Raw genomic sequence first — 27,098 nt, forward strand, 5'->3', positions numbered from 1 at the left:
TCAGCTCTTCCAGCTCTCTGGGCTCCTGCTGGTCGGCCTGCTTCTCGTTCAGCACCTTCAGCCTCTCTATCTTCTGCTGCATCAGGAAGATCTGGGCCTCTGACAACAAGAGACGCCGCGATTAAATGGCCGCAAAAGTATAATAAAAGCACCAAAATGTATCTTGCATGTTGTGGCCTAAGCTCATGCAGGGTTTAACAGCTCGCCGATGTACGTCGGCAGAATGGCACGGGCAGGCAGATTGGCGCACAGGTACGTCCATTTGAATCTGCGGCCCAGCGGGCGCGCGCACGCCTCTCGAGTGCGGCCGAGGCTCCCGGGAGGCCTGCGATTGCGGTCGGCAAGAGCAGAACGGGGGGGGGGGGGTGCCTTTGTAAACAAGGAATTCCCCTATTCTGCCTAGTGACCCCGTCACCGACAACTGTTCCCTGTGATCGGGAACGGTCATCAGTGACATGTCACGTGTAGCCACACCCCCTTACAGTTAGAAACACTTCTTAGGGAACACTTAACCCCTGCAGCGCCACCTAGTGGTTAACCCCTTCACTGCCATTGTACTTTTTACAGTTATCTGTGCATTTGTATAGCACTGATCGCTGTAAAAATTACAAGGATCCCAAAATGGTGTCAAAAGTGTCCGCCATAATGTCGCAGTCACGATAATTTATTTTAAAAAATGTTTTTTATTTTTCTATTTTTTTTTATTCATTTTTACACAGTTTTAGCTTCTACAAAACTGGGGACTGTTTTATGGCAATTTTATTAATTTATTTATTTTTTTCTTATTTATTTTATTTTTACACAGTTTTAGCTTCTACAAAACAGGGGACTTATTATATAAAAATGCCATAAAACAGTCCCCTGTTTTGTAGAAGCTAAAACTGTAAAAATGAATAATAAAAAAAAAAAAATATATATATATATATATATATATATATTAATAAAAATGCCATAAAACAGTCCCCCATTTTGTAGAAGCTAAAATTGTGTAAAAAAAAATAAAAAAAAAATTTAAAACGCCCCGTCGAGCTCGCGCGCAGAAGCGAACGCATACATGAGTAGCGCCCGCATATGAAAGCGGTCTTAAAAACCACACATGTGAGGTGTCGCCGCGACCGTTCGAGCGAGAGCAATAATTCTAGACCTCCTCTGTAACTCAAATCATGCAACCTGTAGAATTTTTTTTAAACGTGGCCTATAGAGATTAAGGGTAAAAGTTTGACGCCATTCCACGAGCGGGCGCAATTTTGAAGCGTGACGTGTTGGGTATCAATTTACTCGGCGTAACATTATATTTCACAATATTAAAAAAAAAAAAAAAATTGGGCTAACTTTACTGATGTTTTTTTTTTTTTTTATTAAAAAAAGTGATTTTTTTTTATCCAAAAAAGGTGCGCTTTTAAGACCGCTGCGCAAATACGGTGTGACAAAAAGTATTGCAATGACCGCCATTTTATTCTCTAGGGTGTTGGAATAAAAAATATGTATAAATGTTTGGGGGTTCTAATTAGAGGGAAGGAGATGGCAGTGAAAAAACACATTAGAACTGCTGTTTTTTGCTACATGTAATGTAACCTGTAATGCCAACGGCCACCACAAGATGGCCACTCCTAGATTCCTTCTGCAGGCCTCAGCTTCCTTCTGTGAAGGCCGCGGCCCTCAATTACCGGTGGGCGTGGGCCCGCCGCGATCACGCTCCACGCCGGCAATTGAGGCCGCGGCTTTGCGGCCCTAAGCTTCCCCAGGCGCCAGGTCACAATTTCTTGTCACAATTGCGACCTGGCGCCCGGATTTTGTCGAGGCCTGCTCTAGGGGGGTTAGAAAAAAAAAATATATATATAAAATGTTTGGGGGTTCCAAGAAATTTTCTAGCAAAAAAAAAAAAACGGGTTTAATCTTGTAAACACTGAGTCTAAAAAATAAGCAAGGCCCTTAAGTGGTTAATAGAAGGTTGAGGACATCTGCTCCAAGTGATCGGTGATTATATAAGAAGCAGCCATTGTGCAGACACCCGATAGGAAGATGATTTACTAATATAACAGAAGATGCCCCCCCCACCCCCGTGTCTCGGCTCACCTTTCTAGAAGATGCCCCACACCCCCCAGTCTCGGCTCACCTTTCTAGAAGATGCCCCACACCCCCCAGTCTCGGCTCACCTTTCTAGAAGATGCCCCACACCCCCCAGTCTCGGCTCACCTTTCTAGAAGATGCCCCACACCCCCCAGTCTCGGCTCACCTTTCTAGAAGATGCCCCACACCCCCCAGTCTCGGCTCACCTTTCTAGAAGATGCCCCACACCCCCCAGTCTCGGCTCACCTTTCTAGAAGATGCCCCACACCCCCCAGTCTCGGCTCACCTTTCTAGAAGATGCCCCACACCCCCCAGTCTCGGCTCACCTTTCTAGAAGATGCCCCACACCCCCCAGTCTCGGCTCACCTTTCTAGAAGATGCCCCACACCCCCCAGTCTCGGCTCACCTTTCTAGAAGATGCCCCACACCCCCCAGTCTCGGCTCACCTTTCTAGAAGATGCCCCACACCCCCCAGTCTCGGCTCACCTTTCTAGAAGATGCCCCACACCCCCCAGTCTCGGCTCACCTTTCTAGAAGATGCCCCCACCCCCTGTGCCTCGGCTCACCTTTCTCAGCCAGACGTTTCCTGGTCTCGGACAGCTCGAGCTCCAACTCATCCCGGAGGTCTCGGCCCTCAACCAGCTGCTTCCGGAGTCTTCGGATCTGGAACTGCGGCATGTGCAGCACCTCGCTCATCGGGGAGGAAGGAGCGTCCAATGCGACGCTGCGGAGGACAGACAGTGATCAGGAACACGCAGAGAGACTGCGCCAGAAAACATCTACAGCAGGGATATGCAATGGGCGGACCTCCAGCTGTTGCAAAACTACAGTTCCCATCACGCCTCTGGGTGTCATGCTTGTGGCTGTGAGTCTTGCTTTGCCTCATGGGACTTGTAGTTTTGCAACAGCTGGGAGGTCCGCTAATTGCCTCTCCCTGATCTACAGGAACCGCCAGGGACGGCCTTGTATTTGACATGATAGGACTTCAGTATCGCCAAACCCAAAAATAGCCAATGACGGAGCTGAAGCGAGGGACATGCGATAGATCTTTAGCCAAAACAGTTGGAGATTCAGCCTTTATTTCTGAATTAGAGACCAATAGTTACAGAAACTCACAAAAGTAAGTACACCCCTCACATTTATGTAAATCTTTTCTTGTATCTTTTCATGTGACAACACTGAAGAAATGACACTTTGTATCTACAATGTTGTGTAGTGAGTGTACAGCTTGTATAACAGTGTACATTTCCTGTCCCTTAAAATAACTCAACACACAGCCATTAATGTCTAAACCGCTGGCAACAAAAGTGAGGACACCCCTAATTAAAAAAAAAAAAAACCTGCAATATTATTTACTTTTTGCTATAATAAATATCCCCAAAAATATATAAAAAAAAACATTTTTCCCCCTCAGGTTAGATACGTATTCTATAAAAAAAAAAAAAAAATGTTGTCAAAAATAATTGCAATAAGCGTGTATTGATTGGTTTGCGCAAAAGTGAATGGGCCAGATTCACAAAGAGATATGACGGTGTATCTCCTGATACACCATCGTATCTCTGACTTACACCGGTCCTATCTATGCGCCTGATTCATAGAATCACATACGCATAGATATGGCTAAGATCCGACAGTGTTACACTGTGTTACACCGCCGGATCTTATTTTCAATTTGAAAATGGCGCGGGGGGCGTTCCCGCTGAATAATATGTAAATCAGCGAGATACGCGAATTCACGAATGTACGCGGACCCGACGCAGTGTTGTTACGACGTTTCCGTATTGGTTTTCCCGGCGCATACTTACCCCTGCTTCTATGAGGCGCAGCCAATGTTAAGTATAGCCGTCGTTCCCGCGTCGAGTTTGAATTTTTTTACGTCGTTTGCGTACGCCGATTCAGAAACCCGCGCGTCGCAAGTTACGCTCAGGACGAAACCACCGACGTCCTAGTGGCGTCAGTGGGAGCAAGGCACGCCGGGGAATTTCGCGGACGGCGCATGCTCATTTAAATCGGCGCGGGAACGCGCCTGATTTAAATAGTACACTCCCCCTAGCCGCGGAATTTGAATTCCGCCGGGGGTTTTACGATCCGCCGCCGCAAGTTTGGAGGCAAGTGGTTTGTGAATTACCCACTTGCCTCCTAAACTTGCGGGAGCGGATCTTAAATCAGATAGATCGAGCGGATCTAAAGATCAGCTGATCTATGTGAATCTAGCCCATAGCGTCTACAAAATAGGGGATAGATTTACAGCATTTTTATTTTTTCTACTATTAATGGCGGCGATCAGTGATTTTTATCATGACTGACATTGCGGCGGACACGTCGGACACTATTTTGGGACAATTCACATTTATACAGCGAACAGTGCTATAAATATGCACTGATATAAATGTGACTGGCAGGGAAGGGGTTAACACTAGAGGGCGATCAAGGGGTTAAATGCGTACCCCCTAGTGCATGGGTCTTCAAACTACGGCCCTCCAGTTGTTGAGGAACTACAATTGCCATCATGCCTAGTCATGTCTGTGAATGTCAGAGTTTTACAAGGCTGTGTAGTTCCGCAACAGCTGGAGGGCCGTAGTTTGAGGATCCCTGGCCTAGTGAGTGATTCTAACTTTAGGGTGGAGGTGACCGATCTGTGTCCCTATGTACAAGGGACACACCATCGGTCTCCTCTCTCCCCGACAGGACGTGGATCTCTGTGTTTACACCTCATCAATACACACAGAGATCCACGGTCCTGCTCAGTTACTGGGCAATCGCGGGTGCCCGGCGGACATTGCGGCCGGCGCCAGGCACGCGCATCGGATTTCCCAGTAACGTGGCGGGTGCGCCCCCTAGTGGCTTGGCATGACGTCCTCCCAGAACAAGAGCACTACCGTGCCGCCGTCAAAAGTGGTTAAACCAGGGGTCTCCAAACTTTCTAAGCAAAGGGCCAGTTTACTGTCCTTCAGAGATTACGAGGGCCGGACTGTGGTCAGTGGAAGTCCAAAAGGTCCAGAGACATCAGTGGGAAAAATTAACAGCCCATTGTTTGTTTCAGGGGGAGCAATTGTGCCCCGTCATTGGGTCCCATTGTTGGTGTCATCGCTGATGTCATTTTTCCCCATTGTTGGCGTCATTGAGAGGAATTGTCCCTTATCATTGGTGTCATTGTAAGGAGTTGTGCCTCGTTCTTAGTGTCATTATAAGGATTTGTGTCCCATCGTTGGTGTCGTTGGGCCCCATTGTTTGTGTCAGTAGGACAAATCATGCCCCATGGTTGGTGTAATTGAGAGAAACTGTGCCCCATTGTTAGTGTCGGTAGGAGAAATCATGCCACATTGTTGGCATCAGTGGATGAAATAGTGCCCCAAGGGCCGGATAAAAGCAAGCAAAGGGCCGCAGTTTGGAGACAACTGGGTTAAACAGTACTACAACCAACCAAAGTCCCAAAAAAAAAAAAAAAAAGGCTAAAAATCAGCATGTATACCCTGCTGCAAAAGTACCTTTTTAAGCTGGAGGAAGAAGCCACCTTATGCAGCTCCAGAAAGCGCACTTGCGATTTTCGCACCGACACATTTGGCGACGCAATCTCATCCGAGCTAGAACCGCTCTCGCTGGAGAAGACCCGGGCTGTCACAAAAAAAATAAAATATAAAAAAAAAAATAATGAATTACTTTGTTTCCAATGCATTTATAATTAAACAGTGCTAAATTACATACAGGAAAAAAAAAGGCGATAGGGTCACCTCCAAAGCAAGGTAGATTGAAGAGTACGTAAAGAATTTTTTTTTTTTTTTTTTTTTATAAATTTTAATAAATAATATATATATATTTTAATAAATAATATATATATATATATATATATATATTATTTAACATGTTATACTTGCCTCCACTGTGCAGCTTGTTTTGCACAGAGTGTCCCCGATCCTCCTCTTTTGGGGTCCCTCGGCGGCTGACCTCGGCTCCTCCTCGCAAGAACTCATCACCTTAAATGCGAGCTCGCATGGTGATGAGTTCTTGCGGGCGCGCTCCTGTGCTACAGCTGGCGGCCATAGCCGCTCACTGTATCGCTCGGCCCCGCCCCCTGGCGCACCACGTCACTGGATGCGATTGACAGCAGCGCCAACCAATGGCTGTGCTGCTTTCAATCAACCAATAAATGAGCCGAGAAGCCTGTCCGAGAAGCAAGCGTGTTCACGGCGCGGGACTATCGAGGGGGTCAGGTAAGTAAAGGGGGGCACGCTAATCCACAGATGTCTTTTGCACCTTAATGCATAGAATGCATTTAAGGTGAAAAAAACTTTTACCTTTACAACCCCTTTAAGTAAATTGCATTTAGAGCCATTTTGGGCAAAGAGAAGAAAGATTTTGAAGCCAAAACTCTAAGAACTCAGCCACTTTGAAAATGTTCTGGATTACTAAAGGCTTAGGGCCAACCAGGCGCATGTCACCTCATGGACTTCTCTTTAGAAAATTTACAAAATCAACATTTTTACCAAGCGCCAGGAGCATTGCAATAACTATTACTTTCGGAGCGCCGACTCCGGACGTTCTGGTCTCAGTTCTAAGAGCTGCCGAGTCACCGGCAGCTTCTGTGCCCGCCCCACCCCGTCCTCTTGTCCAATCACAGAGCGCTTTGTATTATATGAACCCATTCACAGAATACAATACAAAAGTCTTTCTGTAATGAACAGCAGGAGGGAGACACAGGTAGAGAGACGCGGTGAATGTGAAGACAATATCTCTCCTCACAGAGCGGGGAATGAAGTGATATCTATTATTTGGGCATGCATCTTGTTGGACTTAAAGCGGGGGTCCAGCTTGGAAAAAATATTTTTTTTTTTTAAAAAGTCAGCACCTATTGTGAACTTTTTACACAGGATGTGCCTGTCTCAGGCTAGTGCACGAGATATGTAAATAACCTGTCACTCACAGCAAGGGGGAGGAGCAGAGCCCGGCGGGGGGGCAGTCGGGACCAGACGCAGAGCCCGGCGGGGGGGCAGTCGGGACCAGACGCAGAGCCCGGCGGGGGGGCAGTCGGGACCAGACGCAGAGCCCGGCGGGGGGGCAGTCGGGACCAGACGCAGAGCCCGGCGGGGGGGCAGTCGGGACCAGACGCAGAGCCCGGCGGGGGGGCAGTCGGGACCAGACGCAGAGCCCGGCGGGGGGGCAGTCGGGACCAGACGCAGAGCCCGGCGGGGGGGCAGTCGGGACCAGACGCAGAGCCCGGCGGGGGGGCAGTCGGGACCAGACGCAGAGCCCGGCGGGGGGGCAGTCGGGACCAGACGCAGAGCCCGGCGGGGGGGCAGTCGGGACCAGACGCAGAGCCCGGCGGGGGGGCAGTCGGGACCAGACGCAGAGCCCGGCGGGGGGGCAGTCGGGACCAGACGCAGAGCCCGGCGGGGGGGCAGTCGGGACCAGACGCAGAGCCCGGCGGGGGGGCAGTCGGGACCAGACGCAGAGCCCGGCGGGGGGGCAGTCGGGACCAGACGCAGAGCCCGGCGGGGGGGCAGTCGGGACCAGACGCAGAGCCCGGCGGGGGGGCAGTCGGGACCAGACGCAGAGCCCGGCGGGGGGGCAGTCGGGACCAGACGCAGAGCCCGGCGGGGGGGCAGTCGGGACCAGACGCAGAGCCCGGCGGGGGGGGCAGTCGGGACCAGACGCAGAGCCCGGCGGGGGGGCAGTCGGGACCAGACGCAGAGCCCGGCGGGGGGGCAGTCGGGACCAGACGCAGAGCCCCGGCGGGGGGGCAGTCGGGACCAGCCAACTTTGGTGCTCTTGATCAAGGTCTTCTGAAGATCGGAGAACTGTAGTGGGGACTTTTAATGGCAACTAGAATCACAGGCTTTTTCCCTGGCTTTGTGGCGTCTCGTAGCAGTGACACCTATGCCGAAATCAGGAGATGGGGTCTCATTCAGCCCCTCCCACTTCACATTCCTCACCAGTCAGCTGACCTTTAGTTTCTGCCTCCCAGCCTTGACATGAACTGAATGGATGGCTGCGAAGAGGCCAAGTGGGCAGCCACACGTTTCAAGGGACAGCCCTGGCGGGCAGCCACACGTTTCAAGGGACAGCCCTGCCGGGCAGCCACACGTTTCAAGGGACAGCCCTGCCGGGCAGCCACACGTTTCAAGGGACAGCCCTGCCGGGCAGCCACACGTTTCAAGGGACAGCCCTGCCGGGCAGCCACACGTTTCAAGGGACAGCCCTACTGGGCGGTCGCAAAAGGGCTGGGAGAGCGGTGCCGGCTTCAGGAAACAGCCCAGGATTCGGTGACCCCTGGCAAATCTTAATTTGACCCCCAGGTGGGGGTTAGACCATTGCTTTCACCTACTGCTTAGCCAACCTTCCTCAATGCTTGGCAGTGCCCTGGGTCTACCAGGACGTCAGGGGGCCCTTTACTCCTGATCACTGCACCCAGCAAGCTTTGTAGTGCAATTACATAGTCCTGACCCCTTCACTCTGACTGTTGCACCGTATGCAGTACATGGTCCCGACTGCTGCACTGTATATGCTACATAATCCCATCACAATCCTAGAATCAATTCACACGCAATTTGTTATTTATTTTACAATGTTGGGTCATGGAAGCTTTTTGGAAGAATTTACCAGACGGTAGTCTTAAAGAGGTTGAGGACCACTGGTCTATATGTTCCAACACCAGGACTCTATAACCACTTCCATACCAGGCACTTACGCACCTTCCCGCCCAAGCCAATTTTCAGCTTTCAGCACTGTCGCACTTTGAATGACAATTGCGCGGTCCTGCGACGTGGCTCCCAAACAAAATTGGCGTCCTTTTTCCCCCACAAATAAAGATTTCTTTTGGTGGTATTTGATCACCTCTGCGTTTTTTTTTTTTTTTTTGCGCAACAACTAAAAAAAGACTGAAAATTTGAAAAAAAAATTACGTTTTTATTTGTTTCTGTTAATTTGTAAATAAGTAAGTTTTCTCTTTCAATTACGGGCACTGATATGGCGGCACAGATGAGGTGGCACAGACGGGCACTCATGGGCGGCACAGATGGGCACTCATGGGCGGCACAGACGGGCACTCATGGGCGGCACAGACGGGCACTGATGGGCACTGTGGGGCGGCACTGATGGACACTGTGGGGCGGCACTGATCTATCCATGTTGCCAGTCAGTGCCCATTTGTGGGCACTGATTGGCATCTTTTTTTTTTTTTGTTTGGCCCACCCTGGTGGTCCAGGGTGGGCTTCCCTGGTGGTCCAGTGTTGGCATCCAAGGGGGGGCTGCGCTGATAAACAATCAGCGCGAACCCCCCCTGTCAGGAGAGCCGCCAATCGGCTCTCTTCTACTCGCGTCTGTCAGACGCGAGTGAGGAAGAGCCATCAACGGCTCTTCCGGTTTACATCGTGATCAGCCGTGATTGGACACAACTGATCACGTGGTAAAGAGTCTCCGCCGGAGGCTCTTTACCGAGATCGGTGATGCAGGGTATCAGACTGACCCCCCCGCATCACCGATCGCCGCGCGCGCATGGACGTCCTGTCAGGATTGTGTAACCACTTCCCGGACGTAAATCGGCCATAGGCCGGGCGGGAAGTGGTTAAAGTGCGGCAGATTTTGTTAGAAGCCAAGTAGGACCAGCATGGCATGGACCAGAGGCCACTGGATGTACAAGAATGTATTTTTTCCCCTCAGCTCAGTACACCACCCCCAGTGATCACCTTTCTTCTGCAGGAAGCGGATGAGTTTGTCCTCATGGGACAGGTCCTCTTCATTGTCCATGATGAATCTCAGGATGGAGGCCAGGTTAGTCTGCAAAAGGAATGAAGAACGTCAACCATCCCCGTCACCTCCAATTCTGTATACACCCTACATCAACCCCACATAGGGACTCACTTGTGTCTTGTGGTCAAAGCTCTCCCAGTCCTGGGCATTCTTACACTTCATGTTGGAGACGTAGAAGAGCAGAACCAGGATCTGAAAACCAGAGAGAGAGAGAGTTATAACATTATACAATTCCAAAACAGCCTGGAACCAACCGTTACCGAGAAAGGCTGGGTTCACACTACGGTTTTCCCGCCCGTCAGCCGCATACGATTTCAGTATTGAAAACGTACGGGCACGGACGGGAAAACGTATAGATAGAGAATGCATTGCAAATCGTATGCACTCAGATGCATCCGGGTGCGTACGATTTTCTGGCAAAACGTTTTTTTAAACGTACGCAAAACCGTGTTCAACCACGGTTTTGCGGTCGTTTTTAAAACAGTATGGCAAACGCATACGTTTTCCTTTAACATTAATGTCAATGGAAAACGCACATGTGTGCGGTTCCATACGTTCCTGTCCGTTTCAGCCGCATACGGTTTTCCATATAAATCGTATGCGGCTGACGGACGGGAAAACCGTAGTGTGAACCCAGCCAAAGCTGCATTCCCAAGGGCTCCTTCATACGTTCAAACTCCTCTCCATGGCCCACCTCACTACCTGTCCCCTGGACACTGTCCCCTCGCTATCCATGGCCCACCTCACTACCTGTCCCCTGGACACTGTCCCCGCGCTATCCATGGCCCACCTCACTACCTGTCCCCTGGACACTGTCCCCGCGCTATCCATGGCCCACCTCACTACCTGTCCCCGCGCTATCCATGGCCCACCTCACTACCTGTCCCCTGGACACTGTCCCCGCGCTATCCATGGCCCACCCCACTACCTGTCCCCTGGACACTGTCCCCGCGCTATCCATGGCCCACCCCACTACCTGTCCCCTGGACACTGTCCCCGCGCTATCCATGGCCCACCCCACTACCTGTCCCCTGGACACTGTCCCCGGGCTATCCATGGCCCACCCCACTACCTGTCCCCTGGACACTGTCCCCGGGCTATCCATGGCCCACCTCACTACCTGTCCCCTGGACACTGTCCCCGCGCTATCCATGGCCCACCCCACTACCTGTCCCCTGGACACTGTCCCCGCGCTATCCATGGCCCACCTCACTACCTGTCCCCTGGACACTGTCCCCGCGCTATCCATGGCCCACCCCACTACCTGTCCCCTGGACACTGTCCCCGGGCTATCCATGGCCCACCCCACTACCTGTCCCCTGGACACTGTCCCCGCGCTATCCATGGCCCACCCCACTACCTGTCCCCTGGACACTGTCCCCGGGCTATCCATGGCCCACCCCACTACCTGTCCCCTGGACACTGTCCCCGCGCTATCCATGGCCCACCTCACTACCTGTCCCCTGGACACTGTCCCCGCGCTATCCATGGCCCACCTCACTACCTGTCCCCTGGACACTGTCCCCGCGCTATCCATGGCCCACCTCACTACCTGTCCCCTGGACACTGTCCCCACGCTATCCATGGCCCACCTCACTACCTGTCCCCTGGACACTGTCCCCTCGCTATCCATGGCCCACCTCACTACCTGTCCCCTGGACACTGTCCCCGCGCTATCCATGGCCCACCTCACTACCTGTCCCCTGGACACTGTCCCCGCGCTATCCATGGCCCACCTCAATACCTGTCCCCTGGACACTGTCCCCGCGCTATCCATGGCCCACCTCACTACCTGTCCCCGCGCTATCCATGGCCCACCTCACTACCTGTCCCCTGGACACTGTCCCCGCGCTATCCATGGCCCACCCCACTACCTGTCCCCTGGACACTGTCCCCGCGCTATCCATGGCCCACCCCACTACCTGTCCCCTGGACACTGTCCCCGGGCTATCCATGGCCCACCCCACTACCTGTCCCCTGGACACTGTCCCCGGGCTATCCATGGCCCACCTCACTACCTGTCCCCTGGACACTGTCCCCGCGCTATCCATGGCCCACCCCACTACCTGTCCCCTGGACACTGTCCCCGCGCTATCCATGGCCCACCTCACTACCTGTCCCCTGGACACTGTCCCCGCGCTATCCATGGCCCACCCCACTACCTGTCCCCTGGACACTGTCCCCGGGCTATCCATGGCCCACCCCACTACCTGTCCCCTGGACACTGTCCCCGCGCTATCCATGGCCCACCCCACTACCTGTCCCCTGGACACTGTCCCCGCGCTATCCATGGCCCACCCCACTACCTGTCCCCTGGACACTGTCCCCGCGCTATCCATGGCCCACCTCACTACCTGTCCCCTGGACACTGTCCCCGCGCTATCCATGGCCCACCTCACTACCTGTCCCCTGGACACTGTCCCCGCGCTATCCATGGCCCACCTCACTACCTGTCCCCTGGACACTGTCCCCACGCTATCCATGGCCCACCCCACTACCTGTCCCCTGGACACTGTCCCCGGGCTATCCATGGCCCACCCCACTACCTGTCCCCTGGACACTGTCCCCGCGCTATCCATGGCCCACCTCACTACCTGTCCCCTGGACACTGTCCCCGCGCTATCCATGGCCCACCTCACTACCTGTCCCCTGGACACTGTCCCCGCGCTATCCATGGCCCACCTCACTACCTGTCCCCTGGACACTGTCCCCGCGCTATCCATGGCCCACCTCACTACCTGTCCCCGCGCTATCCATGGCCCACCTCACTACCTGTCCCCTGGACACTGTCCCCGCGCTATCCATGGCCCACCCCACTACCTGTCCCCTGGACACTGTCCCCGCGCTATCCATGGCCCACCCCACTACCTGTCCCCTGGACACTGTCCCCGGGCTATCCATGGCCCACCCCACTACCTGTCCCCTGGACACTGTCCCCGGGCTATCCATGGCCCACCTCACTACCTGTCCCCTGGACACTGTCCCCGCGCTATCCATGGCCCACCCCACTACCTGTCCCCTGGACACTGTCCCCGCGCTATCCATGGCCCACCTCACTACCTGTCCCCTGGACACTGTCCCCGCGCTATCCATGGCCCACCCCACTACCTGTCCCCTGGACACTGTCCCCGGGCTATCCATGGCCCACCCCACTACCTGTCCCCTGGACACTGTCCCCGCGCTATCCATGGCCCACCCCCCTACCTGTCCCCTGGACACTGTCCCCGGGCTATCCATGGCCCACCCCACTACCTGTCCCCTGGACACTGTCCCCGCGCTATCCATGGCCCACCCCACTACCTGTCCCCTGGACACTGTCCCCGGGCTATCCTCAACTCCCCAACCCACTACCTGTCCCCTGGACACTGTCCCCGGGCTATCCTCAACCTCTCCCTCTCCGCCGGCACCTTTCCTTCCCCGCTCAAACATGCACTACTGGTTACCCCCATACTTAAACCCCTCACTAGACCCAACCTGTTTAAATAACTCAAGACTCATCTCCCTGCTCATCGAACACCTTGTCCATGACCGATTGGACAACAACCTTCTCAACCCCCTACAGTCTGGCTTCTGCCCACAACATTCTACTGAAACTGCCCTACTAAAAAACTCAATGACCTACTAACTGCCAAAACCAATGGTCATTGCTCCATACTCCAACGCCGCGTACACACAATCGGAAATCCCAACAAAAGTCCCATGTGAGCATTTCGTCAGAAATTCCGACCGTGTGGGGGCTCCATTGACTTTTTGTCAGAGTTTACGACAACAAAAATTTGAGAGCTGGTTCCTCAATTTTTCTGACAAAAAAGGTTCTTGCCGGAAATTCCGACGCACAAAAATCCTACACATGCTCAGAATCAATTTGACGCATGCTTGGAATCATTGAACTTCATTTTTCTCAGCTCGCCACCGTGTGTGTGTATGCAACACAAGTTGGAGCCAACATTCCGTTGGAAAAAAAAAATCCACGGTTTGCTTGTCGGAATTTCCGATCGTTTGTACGCGGCATTAGACCTCTCTGCTGCCTTTGACCCAGTTGACCACCTGCTCCGCCTAGGCAAACTACACTCCCTTGGCCTCCATGATTCTGCTTTATCCTGGTTCTCCCGCTACTCATCTCAGCGCACTTTCAGGGTCACCTACCACTCCATCTCCTGTGCTCCTCTTCCTCTTGGGGTACCCCAAGGCTCCATCCTTGGGCCCCTCCTATTCTCACTCTATACCTCCTCCCTGGGCCAGTTGATAACCTCCCATGGCTTCCAATACCACCCATATTTGGATGACACCCAAATCTCTCAACTCACCCCTCGATCTCACGGATCTCAAACTTACTGAATGACATATCGGTATGGATGTCACACCACTTCCTCAAACTCAATATTTCTAAACCCTGCCCCCCCCCCCCATGACTACCAGTAAAATCAACACCACAACCATTGGTCTCTCCACACATTCCAGGGTCCTGGGTGTAATCCTTGACTCTGATCTCTCCTTCACCCCCCACATCCAATCACTGGCTAAATCCTGCCACCTTACCCAGAATCCGACCCTTCCTGACCAATGACACCACAAAGCAACTTATTCACTCCGTGATTATTTCCCGCAACTCTCTCCTTAATGGCTGACCTTTACGCAGGCTTCTGCCCCCTTCAGTATTATGAATTCTGCTGCTAGACTAATTCACCTCACTAACCAATCCGTGACTGCTGCTCCTCTCTGCCAATCCCTTCACTGGCTTCCCCTTCCCTTCCCCTCCCCTACCTGGGTGAAATTCAAAATACTAACCACAACATACAAGGCCATTCCCAACATCGCTCCCATCTACATCACCAGACAGAGGCTCCTCTCCATTCATAAACTGAAGCATCATAAACACAGGTTTACGATGCTCAGTGACAGTTATGAACAAACAGACCGAGTGATCACTGACTGTTCATTCGGAAAAGGAAAGAGCCGGTAAATTACTTATTTACCGGCTCCTACCTCCGCTCTCCATCCTGACAGATCGAGGAGGGAGGATATGGGGGACAGTCAGGGATGATCGGTGCGGTGCTGGGGAGAAGTTACAATCACCGATCCCCCTGTATAGATTTCAATAACGCAGCTGAAAGCGGCTTGAGGGAGTGGAGGAGAAGCGACTGTCGGCTGCTTTATTGAATTCTATACAGGAAAATCGGTGATTGTAACTCCTCCCCTGCGCCGTACCGATCACCCGACTGTCCAGGTATCGGATCAAGCATTGGAGCATTTGCCCGAGTAAAAGTACTCCGGCAAATACTCGGCATCGACATTGGTATCGGATCAACCCTATCGTAAAAACGCACGCGATTTCGTCACGACTTTCCTATGCTTATGGTGCGTTTTTCAAAAACGGAGCCCACCGGCCTCACCTTACAGATCTCCAAGTCGCTGTTCTCTCCGTGTACGATCCTCTCCCACTGGACCAGGTTCTCTGCCTTCGATCCACATCTGCAGTGTTCTGTAAGGGGGGGACACTCATTAACAGGAGGTAGACAACAAGTCAATTCACCAACAATTACTCCACACACCCTTGAGGAGTTTTGGGGGGGGGTGTTCTTACTTTGTAAAAACGCCAGACGCTCCTCTGGAGGTTTCTGGAGGATGGGTGGATGTTCCTCGGAGCTCCCGTTCCTGAGAAGACAAGAAGACAGACTGGTTAATAAACGAGAAGAATCAGAGTCTATGCAAACCAGCCAATTATTGGCAAAATCCCCCCTGTGCGGTGTACTGCACAGGTTAACTGCCCCCTTTTTTTTGGTTTCTAGGGATGAGCACAAAGTTTATACTCTCCTGATCTTTCGTTCCTACAGAAAATGGCGCCCCCCCCAGAGACCAGCAATGGACTGTTCCTGATCTATGGAGCATGCTGACGTCCGGAACAGTCCATTTTCAAGACTGCTGGAGCACGGGGGTGCCAGACCGGTCTCGTGCTGGGAGGATCAGGCAAGTAGCCGGAACACGGGGGTGCCAGACCGGTCTTGTGCTGGGAGGATCAGGCAAGTAGCTAGAGCAGGGGGGTGCCAGACCGGTCTGGTGCTGGGAGGATCAGGCAAGTAGCTGGAGCACGGGGGGTGCCAGAGCGGTCTTGTGCTGGGAGGATCAGGCAAGTAGCCGGAACACGGGGGTGCCAGACCGGTCTTGTGCTGGGAGGATCAGGCAAGTAGCTAGAGCAGGGGGGTGCCAGACCGGTCTGGTGCTGGGAGGATCAGGCAAGTAGCTGGAGCACGGGGGGTGCCAGAGCGGTCTTGTGCTGGGAGGATCAGGCAAGTAGCCGGAACACGGGGGTGCCAGACCGGTCTTGTGCTGGGAGGATCAGGCAAGTAGCTAGAGCAGGGGGGTGCCAGACCGGTCTGGTGCTGGGAGGATCAGGCAAGTAGCTGGAGCACGGGGGGTGCCAGAGCGGTCTTGTGCTGGGAGGATCAGGCAAGTAGCTGGAGCACGGGGGTGCCAGAGCAGTCTTGTGCTGGGAGGATCAGGCAAGTAGCTGGAGCACGGGGGTGCCAGAGAGAGAGAGAGAGAGAGACACACACACACACACACACACACACACACACACACACACACACCAGTGCCGCCTAACAGTGCCCATCAGTACTGCCAATTAGTGCCGCCAATCAGTGAAAGAGAAAAATTACCTGTTTGCAACATTTTATGACAAAAAAAAAAACTATGAACATTTTTTTTGTTTTGTTTATAGCGCAAAATATAAAACCCCCAGTAGTGATTAAATACCAAAAGAAAGCTCTATTTATGTGAGAAAAAAAAATAACCATGTCATGTGGGTACAGTGCTGTATGACCGCTCAATTGTCAAAGAGTGAGAGCGCCAAAAGCTGAACATCGACCTGGGCAGGAAGGGGGGGGTTCAAGCGCCCGGTATAGCAAGTGGTTAATGAATATTGCCCCCTTCCAATTATTTGTATTCAGGTCTACACCCGATTGTATTGCGCTCCTACACTCCTCATTGTCACATTCAATTAATAAACTTCCAATGTGAAGTAATGGAAGGTTCCTGGGAGTGTCGCCAACTGCCCTGGGAAGGAACGGCCACCAGAGGACAACCAACCGATTGGCTGATTAAACCATCGAGCCAATGGAAGGCAAAGAGCCAAGAAAAGAAAAAAAAAAAACAACTTCCAAATAAAAGCTGAACAGCAAGGTCAAGGTACAGTACTGTGCAAACGTTTAGGCAGGTGTGATAAATAAAAAAGCTGTAAAAATTAAGAAGAATTTCAGAAGAAATTTTTTTTTTTTATTGATAAGAAAATGAACAGAAGAGAAATCCAAATGGTATTTGATCACCTCTGCGGTTTTTATTTTTTGCGCTATAAAAACAAAAATAGAGCGACAATTTTGAAAAAAAAAAAATGCAATTTATTTTACTTTTTGCTATAATAAATATCCCCCCAAAAAGATACAAAACATTTTTTTCCTCAGTTTAGGCCGATACGTAATCTTCTACATATTTTTAGTAAAAAAAAAATAAAAAAAAATAAAAAAATCGCAATAAGCGTTTATCAATTTGGTTGCGTAAAATTTTTAGCGTTTATAAAAATAGGGGATAGTTTTATGGCATTTTTATAAATTATTTTACTACTAAATCAGCGATTTTTTTCGTGACAGCGACATTATGGCGGACGCATCGGACAATTTTGACACATTTTTGGGACCATTGTAATTTTCACAGCAAAAAGTGCTATAAAAATGCACTGATTACTGTGAAAATTACAATTGCAGTTTGAGAGTTAACCACTACAGCGCCCCCTAGTGGTTAAGTGTAACCTCATGAGTGTTTCTAACTTTAGGGGGGCGGGGCTGGATGTGTCACATCACTGATCGTCTGTTCCTTATATCAGGGAACAGACGATCAGTGACACTGCCACAGAGAAGAACGGGGAAGGTTTGTTTACACACACACACCTCTCCCCGTTCTTCAGCTCCGGTGACCGATCGCGGGACACCGACGGCGATCGGGTCGGCGGGCGCGGTCACGGAGCTTCGGACTGGTCGCTTAAAAGAGGACATACCCATACGCGATTGTGCCATTCTGCCAACGTATAATGGCGTTGGGCGGTCCTTAAGTGGTTAATGTCTAAACCGCTTGTAACAAAAAAGTGAGGACACCCCTAAGTGAAAATGTCCAAATTGGGCCCAAATGACAATATTTTGTGTGGCCGCCATTACTTTCCAACACTGCCTTTTTAAGGTGTTGTAAATCCTCGTGCATCCTCTGCATTAAGAAGACACTTCTGGTATTCACCGGCCTCTGTCATCCGCGCCCCCCCCCCCCTCCCCCGTTGTACTTACCTGAGCCTCGAATTCACTTGACGACGATGCGCTGTCCCTCTCTGCATTGGGTCCCGGCTCTTGATTGATAGCAGCGCAGGCATTGGCTCCCGCTGCCGTCAATCAAATGCAATGACGCGGGGGCGGGGCTGAGTCCAGCATTCGTGTCTATGGATGCAAATGCTGGACTTCAGTCTGACACGCCGCTACACTGATCTCGGCAAAGAGCGCTTTACCATGTGATCAGCCGTGTCCAATCACTGGTGATCACAATGTTAACGGCTTTTCCTCACAAGCGACTGATAAGCTGCTCTCCTGATGGGGGGGAGGATCACCGCACAGGACCACCAGCATGCCGCCCAGGACCACCAGGGATGGGCATCCACACTGGACCACCAGGTATGCCCCCTAGACCACCAGGGAATGCCAATCGGTGACCAGGCAGCTGCCAACCAGTGCCCATTCAAAATCCCTGCCAGTGCCACCAGGGATACCCATCAGTGCAGAATATCAGTGCCGCATGTCAGTGCCCATCAGTGCCACGTATCGATGCCCATAAGTTCCGCCTATCAGTGCCGTCTATCAATGCCACCCAAAAGTAGCCACCATTACAGCCTTTCAGTGGCCAGTGTCACCCATCAGTGCCACCCATGCTGCCTACCAGTGACCATCAGTGCCACCTAATTGGCGCCACCTCATCAGTGCCATCAGTGAAGGAGAAAGCTTACTTATTTACAAAATGTTATAACAGAACAAAAAAACAAAAAAGATTTTTTTTCAAAATTTTTGGTCTTTTTTTTATTTGTATAGCAAAAAATAAAAACCTCAGAGGCGATCAAATACCACCACAAAAAAATCTCTATTTGTGGGAATAAAACAATAAAAATTCTGTTTGTGTACAGTGTAGCACGACCGCACAATTGTCATTTAAACAGTGACAGCGCAGACAGTTGAAAATTGGCCTGGGCAGGAAAGGGGCGCAAGCCCCCCCCCCCCCCCGGTATTGAAGTGGTTGAAAAAATAAAAAAATAAAATCAGCATAACAGACACCACAACCTAATCTCCTGAAGAAGCTCTGCCGAGTGAAACATGTAGAGAGAGTGGTATTGTCTGTTAAAAAAATTTATTATTAAATAAACAAAACGATCTCTCTATAATAGTCATGTTTTATTAGGGACTTCATTATTACCAATTTGACACCTTTAAAGTCCCGAGGCCAGTCACCCAACACCCCGGCTCTTTCAGGGCGCCATATTTAGCTTTATAGCGCCTCCGTGTGAAAGGGGGTCTAAAACTAAAAGTTATTTCTCTGAGTACTTACAGTCTATTGACGATTTTGATGATGATGTTGAGATCCTGCAGTTGAGACAGGCGCTCTATGGGGTCATCCACCTTCAGACTGTTCACCTATAGAAGAGACACACAGGGACAATGTAAGGGACATTCTTCCCACTGATCACCAATGTAAGGGACATTCTTCTCACTGATCACCAATGTAAGGGACATTCTTCCCACTGATCACCAATGTAAGGAACATTCTTCCCACTGATCACCAATGTAAGGGACATTCTTCTCACTGATCACCAATGTAAGGGACATTCTTCTCACTGATCACCAATGTAAGGGACATTCTTCTCACTGATCACCAATGTAAGGGACATTCTTCTCACTGATCACCAATGTAAGGAACATTCTTCTCACTGATCACCAATGTAAGGGACATTCTTCTCACTGATCACCAATGTAAGGGACATTCTTCCCACTGATCACCAATGTAAGGACCATTCTTCTCACTGATCACCAATGTAAGGGACATTCTTCTCACTGATCACCAATGTAAGGAACATTCTTCTCACTGATCACCAATGTAAGGGGACATTCTTCCCACTGATCACCAATGTAAGGGACATTCTTCCCACTGATCACCAATGTAAGGAACATTCTTCTCACTGATCACCAATGTAAGGGGACATTCTTCCCACTGATCACCAATGTAAGGAACATTCTTCCCACTGATCACCAATGTAAGGAACATTCTTCCCACTGATCACCAATGTAAGGAACATTCTTCCCACTGATCACCAATGTAAGGGACATTCTTCTCACTGATCACCAATGTAAGGGGACATTCTTCCCACTGATCACCAATGTAAGAGACATTCTTCTCACTGATCACCAATGTAAGGAACATTCTTCTCACTGATCACCAATGTAAGGAACATTCTTCTCACTGATCACCAATGTAAGGGACATTCTTCTCACTGATCACCAATGTAAGGGACATTCTTCCCACTGATCACCAATGTAAGGGACATTCTTCCCACTGATCACCAATGTAAGGAACATTCTTCTCACTGATCACCAATGTAAGGGGACATTCTTCCCACTGATCACCAATGTAAGAGACATTCTTCTCACTGATCACCAATGTAAGGAACATTCTTCTCACTGATCACCAATGTAAGGAACATTCTTCTCACTGATCACCAATGTAAGGGACATTCTTCTCACTGATCACCAATGTAAGGGACATTCTTCCCACTGATCACCAATGTAAGGGACATTCTTCCCACTGATCACCAATGTAAGGGACATTCTTCCCACTGATCACCAATGTAAGGAACATTCTTCTCACTGATCACCAATGTAAGGAACATTCTTCCCACTGATCACCAATGTAAGGGACATTCTTCCCACTGATCACCAATGTAAGGAACATTCTTCCCACTGATCACCAATGTAAGGAACATTCTTCTCACTGATCACCAATGTAAGGAACATTCTTCCCACTGATCACCAATGTAAGGAACATTCTTCTCACTGATCACCAATGTAAGGAACATTCTTCCCACTGATCACCAATGTAAGGGACATTCTTCCCACTGATCACCAATGTAAGGAACATTCTTCCCACTGATCACCAATGTAAGGAACATTCTTCTCACTGATCACCAATGTAAGGAACATTCTTCCCACTGATCACCAATGTAAGGAACATTCTTCTCACTGATCACCAATGTAAGGAACATTCTTCTCACTGATCACCAATGTAAGGGACATTCTTCCCACTGATCACCAATGTAAGGAACATTCTTCTCACTGATCACCAATGTAAGGAACATTCTTCTCACTGATCACCAATGTAAGGGACATTCTTCCCACTGATCACCAATGTAAGGAACATTCTTCTCACTGATCACCAATGTAAGGGACATTCTTCCCACTGATCACCAATGTAAGGAACATTCTTCTCACTGATCACCAATGTAAGGAACATTCTTCTCACTGATCACCAATGTAAGGGACATTCTTCCCACTGATCACCAATGTAAGGAACATTCTTCTCACTGATCACCAATGTAAGGGACATTCTTCTCACTGATCACCAATGTAAGGAACATTCTTCCCACTGATCACCAATGTAAGGAACATTCTTCTCACTGATCACCAATGTAAGGAACATTCTTCTCACTGATCACCAATGTAAGAAACATTCTTCCCACTGATCACCAATGTAAGGGACATTCTTCTCACTGATCACCAATGTAAGGGACATTCTTCTCACTGATCACCAATGTAAGGAACATTCTTCTCACTGATCACCAATGTAAGGAACATTCTTCCCACTGATCACCAATGTAAGGAACATTCTTCCCACTGATCACCAATGTAAGGGACATTCTTCTCACTGATCACCAATGTAAGGAACATTCTTCCCACTGATCACCAATGTAAGGGACATTCTTCTCACTGATCACCAATGTAAGGGACATTCTTCTCACTGATCACCAATGTAAGGGACATTCTTCTCACTGATCACCAATGTAAGGGACATTCTTCCCACTGATCACCAATGTAAGGAACATTCTTCTCACTGATCACCAATGTAAGGAACATTCTTCTCACTGATCACCAATGTAAGGGACATTCTTCCCACTGATCACCAATGTAAGGAACATTCTTCCCACTGATCACCAATGTAAGGAACATTCTTCCCACTGATCACCAATGTAAGGGACATTCTTCTCACTGATCACCAATGTAAGAGACATTCTTCTCACTGATCACCAATGTAAGGGACATTCTTCTCACTGATCACCAATGTAAGGGACATTCTTCTCACTGATCACCAATGTAAGGGACATTCTTCTCACTGATCACCAATGTAAGGGACATTCTTCCCACTGATCACCAATGTAAGGGACATTCTTCTCACTGATCACCAATGTAAGAGACATTCTTCTCACTGATCACCAATGTAAGGGACATTCTTCTCACTGATCACCAATGTAAGGGACATTCTTCTCACTGATCACCAATGTAAGGAACATTCTTCTCACTGATCACCAATGTAAGGAACATTCTTCTCACTGATCACCAATGTAAGGAACATTCTTCCCACTGATCACCAATGTAAGGAACATTCTTCTCACTGATCACCAATGTAAGGAACATTCTTCTCACTGATCACCAATGTAAGGAACATTCTTCTCACTGATCACCAATGTAAGGAACATTCTTCTCACTGATCACCAATGTAAGGAACATTCTTCTCACTGATCACCAATGTAAGGGACATTCTTCCCACTGATCACCAATGTAAGGAACATTCTTCTCACTGATCACCAATGTAAGGAGCATTCTTCCCACTGATCACCAATGTAAGGGACATTCTTCTCACTGATCACCAATGTAAGGAACATTCTTCTCACTGATCACCAATGTAAGGGACATTCTTCTCACTGATCACCAATGTAAGGAACATTCTTCCCACTGATCACCAATGTAAGGAGCATTCTTCTCACTGATTACCAATGTAAGGAACATTCTTCTCACTGATCACCAATGTAAGGGACATTCTTCCCACTGATCACCAATGTAAGGAACATTCTTCCCACTGATCACCAATGTAAGGGACATTCTTCCCACTGATCACCAATGTAAGGGACATTCTTCTCACTGATCACCAATGTAAGGGACATTCTTCCCACTGATCACCAATGTAAGGAACATTCTTCTCACTGATCACCAATGTAAGGAGCATTCTTCCCACTGATCACCAATGTAAGGGACATTCTTCTCACTGATCACCAATGTAAGGAACATTCTTCTCACTGATCACCAATGTAAGGGACATTCTTCTCACTGATCACCAATGTAAGGAACATTCTTCCCACTGATCACCAATGTAAGGAGCATTCTTCTCACTGATCACCAATGTAAGGAACATTCTTCTCACTGATCACCAATGTAAGGGTCAAAGTTTGGCCGCCCAGTTTGTCGTCTACTACAACTCTACAAATTTGGACTCACCCATGCCAGTAAAGATTCCATCAACGTCCCTTGGAGCGCCATCTTCGCCAACCGGTATGTACGGCCCTATAAAACAAAAACACAAGGTAAGTCGGCAAGAAACTGACAGCGGCCTCATTTTCCCAGCCTGTGTGTGTGGGGGAGGGGAGGGGTCCATACAGCAAGTCAGGTTTCTGGCGGGATACACACAACTGCCACCCATTGCTGAAACACCACGTTCTATGACTTGTTTCATACATTAGAATCGGGCTGCCGAGTTCATCTAATCTACGTGTCAAACACAAGGCCCGTGGACCTTATAAGGGCCCCCCCCCCCCCTCCTGGCCATTTTGTGTGGTCTTCGCACCTCTCTTGCAGCAGCCCCCCGCTGCCATTGCAGGTAAGGGAACCCGGCAGTGTAGCTTTGCAGCTTCACGGTGGGAACCCTACTGCGCATGCTCCGCTCCTCTCTCCTACATGCCCAGGGACGACGGGGGGAAGGAGGAGGGAGCCGAGCTGCTGGCGTCATTCACCCGGAAGTGGGGACAAATGAGCGCAAGTTCCACTTTAACCCCCTTTTGCGCTCGCGGGTAAAACAAATCTAAATGCCTAAACCCAATTTTGCAACGTTGACACGTGTTAGTAGGACGGTACCATATCACCACAACTACTTTGTGCACCCAGGTGGATTAGAAATCATTTTTTTTTTTTTACGACAAATTGGGCTTTTATCTTGTAGGTAAATGGTAATTGATAGCGCTCGTTTTATTATCCAATGGTAAACTTGCCAAAAACAAACAAACACTTTAACCCTTCCATACCGCGCCTATTGTGGTACTTCTCTCTCTCTCCTTGTAAAAAAATCAGAATTCTTTTTCTAGAAAATTACACAGAACCCCCCAGAGATCGAGATATATAGAGCCAGAGAGCGAGATCGAGATATATAGAGCCAGAGAGCGAGATCGAGATATATAGAGCCAGAGAGCGAGATCGAGATATATAGAGCCAGAGAGCGAGATCGAGATATATAGAGCCAGAGAGCGAGATCGAGATATATAGAGCCAGAGAGCGAGATCGAGATATATAGAGCCAGAGAGCGAGATCGAGATATATAGAGCCAGAGAGCGAGATCGAGATCTAGATATATAGAGCCAGAGAGCGAGATCGAGATATATAGAGCCAGAGAGCGAGATCTAGATCTATAGAGCCAGAGAGCGAGATCTAGATCTATAGAGCCAGAGAGCGAGATCTAGATCTATAGAGCCAGAGGGCGAGATCTAGATCTATAGAGCCAGAGAGCGAGATCTAGATCTATAGAGCCAGAGGGCGAGATCTAGATCTATAGAGCCAGAGAGCGAGATCTAGATCTATAGAGCCAGAGAGCGAGATCTAGATCTATAGAGCCAGAGGGCGAGATCTAGATCTATAGAGCCAGAGAGCGAGATCTAGATCTATAGAGCGAGATCTAGATCTATAGAGCCAGAGAGCGAGATCTATAGAGCCAGAGAGCGAGATCGAGATCTATAGAGCGAGATCGAGATCTATAGAGCCAGAGAGCGAGATCGAGATCTATAGAGCCAGAGAGCGAGATCGAGATCTATAGAGCCAGAGAGCGAGATCGAGATCTATAGAGCCAGAGAGCGAGATCGAGATCTATAGAGCCAGATCGAGATCTATAGAGCCAGAGAGCGAGATCGAGATCTACAGAGCTAGAGAGCGAGATATATAGCGAGATCGAGATATATAGCGAGAGAGCGAGATCGAGATATATAGCGAGATCGAGATATATAGCGAGAGAGCGAGATCGAGATATATAGCGAGATCGAGATATATAGCGAGATCGAGATATATAGCGAGATCGAGATATATAGCGAGAGAGCGAGATCGAGATATATAGCGAGAGAGCGAGATCGAGATATATAGCGCGAGAGCGAGATCGAGATATATAGCGCGAGAGCGAGATCGAGATATATAGCGCGAGAGTGAGATCGAGATATATAGCGAGATATATAGATATATAGCGAGATCTATCTTAGCAGACACCCTAGGGCAGGAATATGCAGTTAGCGGACCTCCAGCTGTTGCAGAACTACAAGTCCCATGAGGCATTGTAAAACCCTGACAGCGACAAGCATGACACCCAGAGGCAGAGGCATGATGGGACTTGGAGGTCCGCTAATTGCATATCCCTGCCCAAGGAAATAAAATAGCGGTCATTGCAACTTTATCTTGCATGAAATTTGAGCAAATTTTTTTTTCAAACGCCATTTTATTGGGGGGGCCCGACGATGTCACAAATGTAAAAAAAAACGTAAAGTTAGCCCAATTTTTTTTGTCAATGTGAAAGATGATGTTACGGCGAGTAAATAGATACCCAACATGTCACACTTTAAATTGCGCACACTCATGAAAAGGCGCCAAACTTCAGTATTTAAATATCTTCATAGGCAACACTTTATTTTTACAGGTTGCCAGTTTAGAGTTACAGAGGAGGTCTAGCGCTAGAATTATTGCTCTCGCTCTAACGCACGCGGCGATACCTCACATATGTGGTTTGAACAGCGTTTACATATGTGGGCGGGACTTGCATGTGTGTTTTGCTTCCGAGCGCGAGCTACCCGGGACAGGGGCGTTTTTATTTTAATTTTTTTTACTACACTTTTTATTTGATCACTTTCATTCCTAATACAAGGAATGTAAACATCCCTTGTAATAGGAATGGTGTGTGACAGGTCCTCTTTATGGAGAGAGGCGGAGTCAATAAGTCCTCACATCTCTCCTCCAGGCTGGAAAGCACGAGATCGGGGGGAAAAAAATAAATAAAAATTCACCGATCACATGCTGACAGCCACGATTGCGGCTTTGTTTACCCGGGTGTGATGTCATAACGTCGCGCCTGGGCCTCCGACGGTCATAGAGATGACCAGTGACCATCTGGTCACTGGAAAACTATGGTCGTCATCCGGCTGATTCATTCTCCAGGCCTCCGATGGCAGGGGAGTGCCCGAAAGAGCACAGGATGGCGGGGGGATAGGGTCGCCCTCCCCCCAAATACATTCTCCTTCTCCAGGCGATCGCAGCGATATCACATACGTGTCTGTTCGTTTTTTTTAATTGTAGTACAGCCCAGATTTTGTTTCTGGGTAGGCATTTAAGGGTAGAGGGATCGGATATCTGGGGTCTAGAGGGATCGGATATCTGGGGTCTAGAGGGATCGGATATCTGGGGTCTAGAGGGATCGGATATCTGGGGTCTAGAGGGATCGGATATCTGGGGTCTAGAGGGATCGGATATCTGGGGTCTAGAGGGATCGGATATCTGGGGTCTAGAGGGATCGGATATCTGGGGTCTAGAGGGATCGGATATCTGGGGTCTAGAGGGATCGGATATCTGGGGTCTAGAGGGATCGGATATCTGGGGTCTAGAGGGATCGGAGTGCTAGGGGGGGGGGGGATGTCGAGGGGTCAGAGTGCTGGGGGGGATATCTGGGGTCAGAGTGTTGGGGTGATGTCTGGGGTGTAGAGGGGTCAGAGTGCTGGGGGGTATCTGGGGCGTAGAGGGGTCAGAGTGCCGGGGGGATATCTGGGGCGTAGAGGGGTCAGAGTGCCGGGGGGATATCTGGGGTGCAGAGGGGTCAGAGTGCTGGGGGGATATCTGGGGTGTAGAGGGGTCAGAGTGCCG

General features: G+C 49.7%; 1 protein-coding gene across 4 annotated transcripts in view; it reads right to left on the reverse strand.

Moving 5' to 3' along the window:
* The window catches only part of NUMA1 (nuclear mitotic apparatus protein 1), a 93,759-nt gene that overhangs the window by 53,929 nt on the left and 12,732 nt on the right, over positions 1 to 27,098 (reverse strand). For all 4 annotated transcript variants that reach the window (XM_040334100.1, XM_040334102.1, XM_040334099.1 and 1 more), the window contains exons 2-10: positions 23,439 to 23,504; positions 19,447 to 19,532; positions 15,401 to 15,471; positions 15,210 to 15,298; positions 9,928 to 10,008; positions 9,753 to 9,843; positions 5,559 to 5,685; positions 2,637 to 2,794; positions 1 to 99 (exon numbers count right to left, since the gene is read on the reverse strand). The exon at positions 1 to 99 is cut by the window's left edge and continues 16 nt beyond it. In XM_040334100.1, the coding sequence (XP_040190034.1) occupies positions 1 to 99; positions 2,637 to 2,794; positions 5,559 to 5,685; positions 9,753 to 9,843; positions 9,928 to 10,008; positions 15,210 to 15,298; positions 15,401 to 15,471; positions 19,447 to 19,532; positions 23,439 to 23,480 (844 nt within the window). In that variant the 5' untranslated portion in view covers positions 23,481 to 23,504. The remainder of the gene's footprint in view (positions 100 to 2,636; positions 2,795 to 5,558; positions 5,686 to 9,752; positions 9,844 to 9,927; positions 10,009 to 15,209; positions 15,299 to 15,400; positions 15,472 to 19,446; positions 19,533 to 23,438; positions 23,505 to 27,098) is intronic.

The sequence above is a fragment of the Rana temporaria genome (assembly GCF_905171775.1).
Source record: "Rana temporaria chromosome 2 unlocalized genomic scaffold, aRanTem1.1 chr2h, whole genome shotgun sequence".
Taxonomy (NCBI): Eukaryota; Metazoa; Chordata; class Amphibia; order Anura; family Ranidae; genus Rana; species Rana temporaria.